Here is a 13095-nt window from a genome sequence, read left to right on the forward strand (position 1 = left end):
CTAACTAAACCACCACAACCAAATGTCAAAATGCACAGCATCTTTACAAGAACCAACCCTTCATTGTCTCACTGCTCATGACTGAGAACCAGTGTTTGAGATTGACTAACATGAGCCACCCAACACTAAAAATGAAAGGGTGCAGTATCAGAGTAGATGTTAGAGATGTTAGAAAGTAGGCCTAGCTGATGTGACCAGATGATCCATCTCCCTCCCAGTCCCCGCGCTGCCCACTCGCTTGTGTGCACACATACGGTAAATTCGGAAACTCTAAAAATAATGAAGATATTATGAAGGTAATTTAAAACAACTAGAGATTGTCACAATTTGCTTTTGTGACCTAAGTTGTAGACACTTGAGGACAGAGCCACCATTGGAGTGAGGTTGGCAGATGAGACATCAAGGTAAAGAAATAGAATCAGAGTCATCCAGGTATTGACATGGGAAATACACTGTAATATTTACAATTTCAGGTATGTAGGTAATATAAATGTTTTACAGACGTGGACAAAATTGTTGCTACCCTTCTGTTAAAGAAAGAAAAACTCACAATTTTCAATGAAAGAACTTCAAGCTGACAAAAGTAATAATAAAAAAAATGTACATGAAATTTAAAGCAGAAGTAAGTGATATATTTGTGTTAATATAAGTCTTAAATAGTTGTATCTTCCGACAGCAATCACTTCTATAGAGTGTTTGGACTGAAACACGGGTCTCTCAGTCCCTCTGCTCTGAGCCGAAGAGAAAACATTTATCGTATCCTACAGTTTTTATCCAATGAGGAGAGAGAACGGCATGCAGGGCTGTGTGTGCAGCCAAGGAACGCCGTGAATGTGGCGACGTAGGGACGAGGACTGTTATGGTGCGTTCAAGGAAACTCGTATTTTTCCGACCGTGAAGTGGTACCAGTTCGATCTGGTACGAGTTCACCGGTCGGAAGTTACGAGTGGCCGTTATAGTGACTTTCACCGGTAAAACAGGTCGGAAAAACACGAGTGGGTTGCCTGGAACGCTACAAAGTCGTAAGTTGTGACTTGAAGCTGTAATTTACGATTTCAAAAGCCTGCCTGGAACGCAGCATTAGCGAAAACGACCGGACCACTTACTTCTGCTTTAAGTGAGATGTTAAAAACGAAAATCAGACATGGCTTTTGAATTCTGTGTGATAATTGTGGGTTTTTTCCTCTTTTAACAGAGTGGTATGAACATTTTTGTCCACATCTGTAAACCTACTAAACTAAACTTTGCCGTAGGGGAGCACCACCTGGTTGACTGTGATCTTTGCGCCTGAACTGTGGACCACATAGAGGCCAATGGCTTCTCTCCTAAAACACACTGACTGTCCTTTTAACAGTGCAGCCACATCTCTGCTGAGAAGTGAACAGAGCAGTAAACTCCCTCACCATCATGTGAACTCTGGCCAAGGCAGCCGCCTTTTTTAATCACAAGGGAAAAAGGTCAGGGTGTATATTGTCTGTCAGTGGTTCACCACAGAGTTGCCTTTCACGGTCATAGACGCCTGCTGATACTTCACATTTTTGACTAGTCTGGGACCAGTGGACAAAGTGGTGATAATAGCTTTCCATAACTATAAAACCACCTCCTGTCTGTGCTGTGGTCAGACGGGCTTTTCTTGGTGGAACAAACCCTACACCAAACACTGGACCTCAACCAACCAAAAATACACATGTTTTAGGGTTAAGCATCCTGTCAGTCTCACTCTACACCACTCTGTCCATTTAGCAATCTTAATAATAATGTGACCAAAGTCAGCACAAACATACACAGGTCCCGGTTTGTCAGGTTGGAACATTACTGTCTCTATAATAACCTCAAGGAAAGTGTGAGAAAGGACTGTGACTAACGGGGAATCTTACGTCAGACGACAGTCTAACTAAACAGCAGGTTTCAGATTGACAGTAACCTTGGATGTTTAGAGCTTAAACCCATTTAGTTGATATTTTGATTTAAAACTATTGTTTAATGACCATTTCAGTTCTGCAGAGCCAATGTGGATATGTTCAAATTGCTACTCCTTATTAAAATAGTTCATTAAACTTGTTTTGGTTACACAGATTAAATAATTGTATATGAAAATACACAAAAAGTATAAAGGTCAGGCACATCCAATTAAAAAGGTGCTGGCCTCAAAAATAAATGTAGATAAAGAAAAAGAGAAGAGGAGACCACACACTTAAGGGAGCTTGAGTGTGCGGTCTCCTCTTTTCTTTTTTCTATATGAAAATACACACAAATCTGCAGAGTTGGACAACTAAAGCAGTAGTAAGCGATCCGGTCGTTTTGGCTAACTTTCTGTCAGCCGATGGAGTTAGCAGTCCCCGCCCTCGTCCCTACGTCACCACATTCACGCGCATCCCTTGGCTGCACACACAGAGAGGACCGCCCTGCCGTTCTCTCTCCTCATTGGATAAAGGTTGTAGGATACAAGGAAAGTTTTCTCCTCGGCTTACAGCAGAGCAGAGTGACTGACAGACCCGTGTTTTGGACCAAACACTCTATATAAGTGATTGCTGTCGGAAGATATAACTATTTAAGACTTATATTAACACAAATATTCCGCTTACTTCTACTTTAATGGTTTGCAGGTTGCTGCTGAATTGAAGCTTTTAGTTTTGCGTTGTTCTCTGGTTCTCATTGATCAACCAGGCTATCTGGAAAAACTTGATTGCTCTGCTTGTGTCCATCTAAAAGTACAACAAAACCAAGTTCAAAGAAAAGTTTTCCATCAGTTGTTATGAAACCAACATGTTGCATCATGGAAAGCGAGGTGGGGGGGGGGGGGGGGGGGGGAAGCAAGGGAGAGGTGGGAAAGAAGAGGAGAGAGCTGATGGTAGAAGGAGGGGAGGAAAAGAAAAGGAGACATGATATGGGAGGGAAGACAGGGGAGTGTAGAGGAGTTGGGGAGGAAGGAGTAGGGAGCACTGTCACTGTCACTGTCAGAGATAAATGAGTACGGTCAGAGAGCAGCTCAGCAGGTTCAGGTCAGCTGCAGCTCTGCTCCTCTGGATGATGGACAGTCTGGATGGAACCAAGCTCTGCTTCCCTCAGCTCCTCAACTCCTCCTGCAGGGGTTTACTGCGTCCTCGCTCTGAGGCCGTCCTCCTCTACGCGCTGCTCTGCTCCGTCACCGTGCTCACTATAGCCCTCAACCTGCTGGTTATCATCTCCATCTCCCACTTCAGACAGCTCCACACCCCCACCAACCTGCTGCTGCTCTCCCTGGCCACCTCAGACCTCCTCGTGGGGCTGCTGGTGATGCCGGTGGAGATGGTGAGATTCATAGAAAACTGTTGGCTGCTGGGTGACGTCATGTGCGCTCTGTCTTACATTATCGGCTTCACTCTCATCTCGACCTCTGTGGGGAACATGGTGCTGATATCCATCGACCGTTATGTAGCCATTTGTTACCCACTGCAGTACCACAACAAAATCACTCGCAGAAGAGTAGAGGTGTGTGTGTGTCTGTGCTGGGCCTGCTCACTTCTCTACAACGGCTTGATCTTAATGGAGCATCTCAGCCAGCCCGACAGACACAACTCCTGCTACGGGGAGTGTTTGGTGGTGATTGATTACATCTCTGGAGCTATTGACCTTGTGTTGACTTTCATCAGCCCCTGCTCAGTCATAGTCACTCTGTACATGAGAGTGTTTGTTGTGGCCGTGTCACAGGCTCGTGCCATGCAGTCTCACGTTAAGACTGTCGCAGGTGCTTCAGTAAGAATCACAGTAAAGAAATCAGAGAAAAAGGCAGCGAGGACTCTTGGTGTTGTCATATTGGTGTTTTTGTTGACTTTCTGTCCTTATTACTACCCGTCTTTTTCAGGGCAGGACACTTCAAACAATGTTTCTTTTTGGCCTGTTGTGTCCTGCTTGTTGTATTTTAATTCTTGTTTGAACCCACTTATATATGCTTTTTTCTATCCGTGGTTTAGAAAAACTATCAAGTTGATAGTTACCCTCAAGATACTAGAGCAGGAATCCTCTCAGGCAAATATACTTTGATGTTGTTAAACAGTCATTATTGGCACATATCTGATGGAGAGAATAACAAAATTGAACTGCCGTTAGTCCTATGTGTGATGTATTTGTCAACATATCACATCCTGCATATCATAACTTGATTGAACTGATTTTACTGACATCATGTAAGAACCTATACAAAAAGTCAGTCGCTGTCAACACAATAAATAAGACCAGAATGCGGTGGCCAGGTTCCCTGTTTACTCCTGTTTTTTTTGTGTTTTTTTTCCTTTGCTGAGAATTTCCATGCACAACAGGTTCTCTGAATAAGGCAGGTCTTAGAACTACAATTGTAAACTTGATTTGTACTGTGGTGTGCTTTTATGAAATTATGTACTTGAATGTGTGATGTGTGAAGTACAGTCACTGCTGTAGGCTATTTTATATTTTTTTATCCTTGAAATGTTTTTTATTGTGTCATTATGTGTTCTGTTGTTGTGAGACATGTCTATGGTGGTGAAACCAAAGAGGAATTTCCACTCAGTGGATAATACAGTTTTCGTAATCATAATCGTAATGTTACATTAATACTTCTAACTTAATTTGCCCCCCTTTCTGTCTGCACTTCAGTCTGTAAGAATTAGTAGTGAGCATGTGTGAGAGCTGTTTAGTCTATCAATGGATATTTAACCAGCAAATCTTCATATAGCTGTTTGTTTTGATATTTCTGGAGCATCAATGCCAAACAAAGGAGCAAAGCCACAAAGAAAATCTGTTTAGAATATGACTGTGATTGTGAGTAGAGTTGCCTTTATGTATTACTATGCACTGTCTTAAGTGTCTAGTGGACAGAATGTGTCTTGTTTTATTAAGATTTAGGGGAAAATGCATTTCATCCACATGTCAGCAATTTCATTCAACACAGGATTGTGGCAAATTAATCTGTGATTTACACATCTAAGCTTCCAGCTGTAATGAAAAACTCTTGTGTAACCCATTACTGTATTTAGTTATGAGAAAAAATGTTTAACAGCAGATTATTCAAATCTAGATTATACTATCTTTTGTGTTACCTCTCCCCTCTGAGTCTCTAGCATGACGGTTAAGTGTGGACATAAAATTTATAAAATTACCATAGAAAAACTGCATTAGTCTTGTTCTACCAATGATGGTTGAAAAATACAGATAATAAAGACTTTTTAATAAAACACACTGTCATTTATTTTTGTAAAAAAAGAAATAAAAGATATTTACAATTAACAGTTTGGTTTTTAGAAAACCTATGTTGCTTAACAAGTGCTTAACAATATGAACAAACCAAAAAGCAAACATTTAATACTTGAGCCACCTCATCTCCTGGACTGAGACTTGGGCCGTCTGACCTCTGTAATGAACAGAACAAATAATGTGTCAAACTCACAAGCAGAGTGTGTCTTCTTGTTCAAGTTATCTGTTATTAATAGCAAAGTGTGAACACAGAAAACAACACAAAAGGAAATGTAGATCAGACAGTGCCTTGCATCAATTTATCTTCTATAAAAAAATCTGAAATTTTGTGCAGTACATCGAACATTGCAACACAAATCTCTAATCATGTAATGAAATGAAATGTCCTGGTTGTGTGATAAAAAGTGGGACCTGACACAGATATGAATTATTACTGAAAGTGTAATGTGTGGGGAAACATTAAAACATTCACATATAAATATAAATACCTGGGATTTCATGTGGCCAGAAGTCATGTGTGTGTGTGTGTGTGTGTGTGTGTGTGTGTGTGTGTGTGTGTGTGTGTGTGTGTGTGTGTGTCACATGAAGCTGGCTCTAGAGTCTGTGTGTGTGTGTGACTGACTTGACACATAGTTAGTTAGTAGCTGCATCCTGTGTCAGTCTGATTTAGCTGTGTCTGTGTTTATAAACATTTAAACGAGCGCCAGGTGGATTGTTTATGAAGTTAACGAGCTCTGGCCTGAGGATCACAGAGGTTACCACGGCGATAGAGGCCCCCGCAGGCTGAGACAGACAGAAACGTGGAGAAAAAGAGCCATTTTCTGCTTCTGCACCGGTCTCACATTTAGGCTTTGTGTGACAAAACGGTAACTCCCATCAGAACAAAACACAGAACACGTTGCTCTAAGGACTTCCTGAAAATTTCGGTACGATTTGGTGTTTCTACAGTAAATATTTTGGAGAGGATGGCAGTTTTAGAGAGTTTTAGAGTCAATGAGGAGCAGGGACAGACATGGCCGCACTTAGAGGCTCAGAGTTTAAATTCTGTAAGTCTCTCTGATATTTTGAGCAGATGATGAGATCGAGGATGAGCTCGTCTACAAACGTGGCGGAAATTATGTGTGTAGAGTGTAAATTGTGGTTGTTTGGAGTTTGGAAAGAGAAAAAATCTGGAGTTTTTCTGGCATCTCTCCCACTCTAACCGATGATGTCACGCGCTCTGACACGAACATTCCGTGCAATACACACCCATTATAATCTCATAATTTCTCCAAAAATGATCATGGTCATTGAACAGGGATTGATCAAAAACTATATGACCTATCAAAACGTGGAGTAATACGACAATACACAAGACTTGTGTCTACTTTTTAAAGTTTAAATGGAGTCTCTAGGTGAAAGTATGCCTGAGCAGTAGACGTTTGTTAAACTCCAATGATTGGTCTTTTTCGCTCTTTTTTTCCCGCCCGTCCCATTGACTTCAATGCAAAATTTTGCGCAGTTTTTCGCGCCTTACGTCGCGAAAAATTCGTACACTGTTGAAAAAAGTAATAGCACACTGATCCCGATCGAACCGCACGTTTTGATATATATATCTAGTTGCGGACCGAAAAAGCGTCCGGAAGATGAAGGAGAACTAGAAAAAACATTTCCAAGAATGGAAATGGTGTGAATGCTGAAAGCAATGCTGAATGAGCTGAAGAAATTGTTGAAACAATGCTGAATGAGCTGAAGAAAGAAAGAAAGAAGAAAAGGACAGAAGGAAAGAAAGAAAATGGGATGGGTAGATGGAGAAAGAAAGAAAGAACAAAAGGACAGAAAGAAAGAAGACACAGAGAGAAGGGTAGATAGAGAAAGAAAAAGGTAAGAAAAACAGAATAATAGAACATAAAGAGAATAGAGAATGAATGAAAGAGACAGAGGGGTAGTAAGAAAGAAAGAAAGAAATGGGGTAGAAACATAGAAAGAGAAAAGGAGTAGAAAGAAAAACAGAAAGAAACAAAGAAGTAAAAAGAAATGGGGTGAAAGAAAGAAAGAAAGAAAGAAAGAAAGAAAGAAAGAAAGAAAGAAGAAAAAGAGAGAGGGGGATGATAGATAGAAAGAGGTAGATGGATGGATGGATAGGGAGGGAAAGATAGAAAGAAGTTATGTAAAATACAAATGAAGGAGTAAAAGAAAGAAAGAAAAAGAGAGAAAAAAAGAGACAAAGGGTTTATAGATAGATAGATAGATAGATAGATAGATAGATAGATAGATAGATAGATAGATAGATAGATAGATAGATAGATAGATAGATAGATAGATAGATAGATAGATGTTAAAAGCTGCGTCCTATGTCCCAGGCTCCACCTGTAATTGTACTACTATTAATAGAGTTGGAAAGACTAAACATCTGAACTTAAATTCATGAGAAAAATATAAATTGTTGGAGATGTTTACATCAAAAGTATAAAATAATTGAGAGGTTGATGAATGTGAGCTGAAAACCTGTGTGTGTGTGTGTGTGTGTGTGTGTGTGTGTGTGTGTGTGTGTGTGCGTGTGTGTGTGAGTCTGACGGTCTCTCTGTCTGCGTGTACATGTGCAGAAAGCCACAGAACTCCTCTCTCCCTAATGATCTGATTGATTACACCTGCGTGGCAGCCTGCCCTCAGAAGTTACCATGGCGACTCAACTAACTGCTTACATTTTACTGTGTGGAACAGTGTTGTGTTTGTGTGTTTGTCTGTTTGTGTATGTGTGCATGTGTGACTGTGTGTGAGTGTCTGTGTGTGTCTGTCTGTGTGAGTGTGATGCCTGTGTTTGTGCGTGGACATCCTCTGTCAGTCTGGTTTATCATGTGTGTGTGTGGGGCTGTGTTTAAAATCATCTTAACGAGCGGCCAGGCTGCACCTGCACTGTTCTATTTATAGACTTTGATAACGAGCTGGCCGCTACAGCTGGACCAACTGCACTACACAGAGCAGAGCAGAGCAGAGAGATTTGAGCTCGGAGCAGCTTCTGAAAACAGCCCAGAAAAAGAGAACCGTACCTCTTATCAGAATGTGGCCATGACTACTGGGGCAAGGAGACCTTCCTGAGCGAGCCAATGTGCATTAAATGTTTGTAGGGCAAAAACTTTTCTCAGGGTCGCAAGGTAGAAAAGGGGGGCATTTCTGTTTTTCTAAAAAAATCAGCTCCTACTTTTATATTGAAGTGATCACTAAACCTTTACTCTGCCGCTTTGCCAAAGAGAGCACAGACATAAGCATGTTGCCATTGTAATGTGATGATGTGCTGCAAACTGTGGCACTAGGAATTAATGCGTCTCAATTTACCAGAAAAAATCCTGTAACCAATTGAGGGTGGGGGAGGGGAGCAGAATTCAACATAACATAAAATGAGTGCTACCCTTAGATTCGAACCAGTGACCTTGGGGTTGGCAAGCAGCCACCTTACCCACTGGACTACAGACAGAGTTGTGGAGAAGAGAGGTTGAGACTTTGATGAATGTGAGATTTTTCAATGATGCTTAAAAAAAGCAGAAAATAGTATAAATGAGCCACAACAAGTAAGTAGAGGACCTTTTTGTGACTTGTGACTATTTTTTGATGAAATCAAACAAAGTATAATGCCCATTACAGTGAATTAAAAAGTTGAGCTCCTGCTACTCTGCTGTGAAAAAAAATGCATTGGGCTGAATGGCAGAGAGAGAGAGCACCCAGGCTGCATTTAAAAAATATTTTAAATTATTCTCTGAGTCTCTGTGCATTTTTGACGGCATTGTGAGACAGAAGACAAGCGTGACTACAAACTGTTTCCAAAATCATGAGTGTAGGGTGTCATTTGTAGCTTTGCTGGCAGTTTCAGAAGAAAAGTTCCAGTCGCTTTTTTGGATCTCCTGCACTCTACGATGACGTCACCCACTCTGACCCAACCCCATACACACTCATTGAAAAGTGTGAAATTTGTCAGAAATCCTCATGTGCTTTTAAAGGATTTATCTCAAAAACGGTACAAGCTATGAAAAAGTTGTAAATACAGGATGAATACATTAGAAGTTTGTCTACAGCTCAGAATTTGAATGAAGTCTCTAGCTGAAAGTATGTGGACGCTTTAAAGGCTGAAAGAAGTAAGAAGATTTGAAGAGTTTCAAGACTGTTCCAATGCATTCTCTATGGGGAAAAAAAAATCAGAAATAGTTGAATATTGCAAAAAGTATGAATAGTTGAAAAGAGAAAAGACATAGCACACCTGTCCCGAAAAGGCTGAACATTTTGATATTTGAATTGTTGAAATAGCACAAAGTATGAAGGACTAGTTAAATGCCGAAGAAAGGCAGAAAATGGCCGAACCGAATAACAACTAGAAAAAGCATTTCCAAGAATGGAAATGGTGTGAATGCTGAAAGCAGCTGAACGCTGTTGCAGAATTAGCAAACAGTGATCACCATACAAATGTTTGACCGAGGTAGGAAACGAACCCACAACCTCATGGTCAGTAGACTTCCACTCTGCCTCAAAGCCACAGTATACACACAGTTACAGAGACTGTTGTCTGCTGATGAGCTGCACTCTGTCTCACTCTGAAGTTAACGAGCCCAAAGCTGCACCTGTTGGAAACACAGTGTGTCAACACCAAGAAAGCTTGAGAGTCAAGCTTGAATGACTTAGAATGAAAATGTCTGTGAATTTCAGGCTGAGAGCAGCAGTTTCAACATGAAGCAAGTTATCAGAAGTCAACAGAGGACGACTGGGGAAATAATTCACTATAATTGTTGTTGAGGCAAGATTTGAACCAGGAATCGAACTCACAACCTCATGATCACTAAACCTTTACTCTGCCGCTTTGCCAAAGAGAGCACAGACATAAGCATGTTGCCATTGTAATGTGATGATGTGCTGCAAACTGTGGCACTAGGAATTAATGCGTCTCTTACCGAACACCTGTAACCAATTGAGGGTGGGGGAGGGGAGCAGAATTCAACATAACATAAAATGAGTGCTACCCTTAGATTCGAACCAGTGATCTTGGGGTTGGCAAGCAGCCACCTTACCCACTGGACTACAGACAGAGTTGTGGAGAAGAGAGGTTGAGACTTTGATGAATGTGAGATTTTTCAATGATGCTTAAAAAAAGCAGAAAATAGTATAAATGAGCCACAACAAGTAGGTAGAGGACCTTTTTGTGACTTGTGACTATTTTTTGATGAAATCAAACAAAGTATAATGCCCATTACAGTGAATTAAAAAGTTGAGCTCCTGCTACTCTGCTGTGAAAAAAAATGCATTGGGCTGAATGGCAGAGAGAGAGCACCCAGGCTGCATTTAAAAGATATTTTAAATTATTCTCTGAGTCTCTGTGCATTTTTGACGGCATTGTGAGACAGAAGACAAGCGTGGCTACAAACTGTTTCCAAAATCATGAGTGTAGAGTGTCATTTGTAGCTTTGCTGGCAGTTTCAGAAGAAAAGTTCCAGTCGCTTTTTTGGATCTCCTGCACTCTACGATGACGTCACCCACTCTGACCCAACCCCATACACACTCATTGAAAAGTGTGAAATTTGTCAGAAATCCTCATGTGCTTTTAAAGGATTTATCTCAAAAATGGTACAAGCTATGAAAAAGTTGTAAATACAGGATGAATACATTAGAAGTTTGTCTACAGCTCAGAATTTGAATGAAGTCTCTAGCTGAAAGTATGTGGACGCTTTAAAGGCTGAAAGAAGTAAGAAGATTTGAAGAGTTTCAAGACTGTTCCAATGCATTCTCTATGGGGGAAAAAAATCAGAAATAGTTGAATATTGCAAAAAGTATGAATAGTTGAAAAGAGAAAAGACATAGCACACCTGTCCCGAGGCTGAACATTTTGATATTTGAATTGTTGAAATAGCACAAAGTATGAAGGACTAGTTAAATGCCGAAGAAAGGCAGAAAATGGCCGAACCGAATAACAATAGTGTGACTAGAAAAAACATTTCCAAGAATGGAAATGGTGTGAATGCAAGTTTGATTATGTGACCAGACCAAGTGGTATTGCTTAAAGTTCAAAGTGGCTGACACACTAACAAGACTGCTCAGGCAGGATTTGAACCTGTGACCTTGTGATTGGATGGCAGGAACCTTATCCACTACGCCATTCCAACACTTACGATGAAGTAGAGGTTGAGACTTTGATGAATGTGAGATTTTTCAATGATGCTTAAAGTCCCGCTCCCGCGACCCTTTTTGGCCATTTTAAAACCAGCTCATTAGCCATGCACATTAGCAATTCACCTCTGGGGGGTGGGCGGAGACTGTGCTGTTTTGCACACGCCCAGCCACCTCCTCGCACCCCACCCCCCGGTTTCTGACAGCTGGACATTGTACAATTACAGATTCAGCGCATTTAGTGTAAAACTCCACACTGGGATTTGATCCCAGACCAGAAAATAGGCCTTGGTTACAGTGCAAGCTGCTCTACCAGGTGAGCTATACCTGTTATACCTTGACAGCTACACAGAGCTGCCAAGGCTTTCACCTCTGAGCCAGATGAAGAACGGGGTGGGAGCTTGTAGCATTAGTGCCCTCCCCTGGAGCTGTGACACGTCAGCTCCAGTCTCCCTGAAACTGCCAGTTTGCGTCTGCCATTGATTCACAGCAATTTGAAGGCAGAAAAACTCAGAAATGCAATTTTGCACTTCCTTTTCTGCTGATATGTGCTCTAACACAAGAAAAATGCCACAGGAACTTGTGAAAAGCACGAAAAACATGATTTTCATGGGAGCGGGTCTTTAAAGTTCAAAGTTGCTGACACACTAACAAGACTGCTCAGGTGGGATTTGAACCAGTGACCTTGTGGTTGGATGGTAGGAACCTTATCCACTGGGCTATTCCAACACTAATAGTGAAGTACAGGTTTAATGAATATGAGATTTTTCAATGATGCTTTAAAAAAAAAGAAATGAGCCACAACAAGTAAGTAGAGGACTTTTTTGTGAAAATAGTGCAAGCAGTGATCACCATACGAATGGTTGACCAAGGTAGGAATCGTACCTACAATCTCATGGTCACTAGACTTTGACTTTGCCTCTAGGCCACAGTGTACACACAGTTGTAAAGACTGTTGTCTTACTCTGCCACTTCGCCACAGAGAGCACAGACATAAGCATGTTGCCATTGTAATGTGATGATGTGCTGCAAACGGTGGCAGAAGCAATTAATGCGTCTCTTAACGAACACCTGTAACCAATTGAGGGTGGGGGAGGGGAGCAGAATTCAACATCACATAACAAGATTGCTCAGCCTGGATTCGAATTAGTGACCTTGGGGTTGGCAAGCGGCCACCTTACCAACTGGACTACAGACAGAGTTGTGGAGAAGAGAGGTTGAGACTTTGATGAATGTGAGATTTTTCAATGATGCTTAAAATAAAAAGAAATGAGTATAAATTAGCCACAACAAGTAAGTAGAGGACTTTTTTGTGACCTGTGACTATTTTTTGGTGAATTAAAATGAATTAAAAAGCACTTAACAGCAAGTTACAAAGTTGAGCTCCTTCTCCTGCTGCTGTGGAAAAAAATGCATTGGGCTGAATGAGAGCAGAGAGCTCCCTGGCTGCATTTAAAAAATATTTTAAATTATTATCTAAGTCTCTTTGTATTTTTGACCAGAATTTTAGCCAGAAGACAAGTGTGGCTACAAAACTGGAGAAAATAATTTGTCTAGAGTTTAAAGGGATAGTTCACCCTAGAATGATATTTCGCTCATTATCTACTCACCCTCATGTGGAGTAAGGGCTGGAAGAAGTTTCAGAGTCCTCCGTCCCTTCTCTGAGTTACAGGGGGTCTCGGCGTAGCAGTGCATGTCCATATAACGGTTGTAAAGGGACACCAGAGCTCTTCGTAAAAAAACACACACAAAAAAACATCC

General features: G+C 41.1%; 1 protein-coding gene across 1 annotated transcript; it reads left to right on the forward strand.

The window, feature by feature from the left end:
• Positions 1–3027: 3027 nt before the first annotated feature.
• LOC146991436 (trace amine-associated receptor 13c-like) lies at positions 3028–4023 on the forward strand. Its single transcript, XM_085791355.1, has one exon. The coding sequence runs from the start codon at positions 3028–3030 to the stop codon at positions 4021–4023; it is 996 nt and encodes a 331-aa protein (XP_085647481.1).
• The last annotated feature ends 9072 nt before the right edge of the window (positions 4024–13095 follow it).

This window comes from Trachurus japonicus, chromosome 1, assembly GCF_045865225.1.
Source record: "Trachurus japonicus isolate A0001 chromosome 1, Traja_1.0".
NCBI lineage: Eukaryota > Metazoa > Chordata > Actinopteri > Carangiformes > Carangidae > Trachurus > Trachurus japonicus.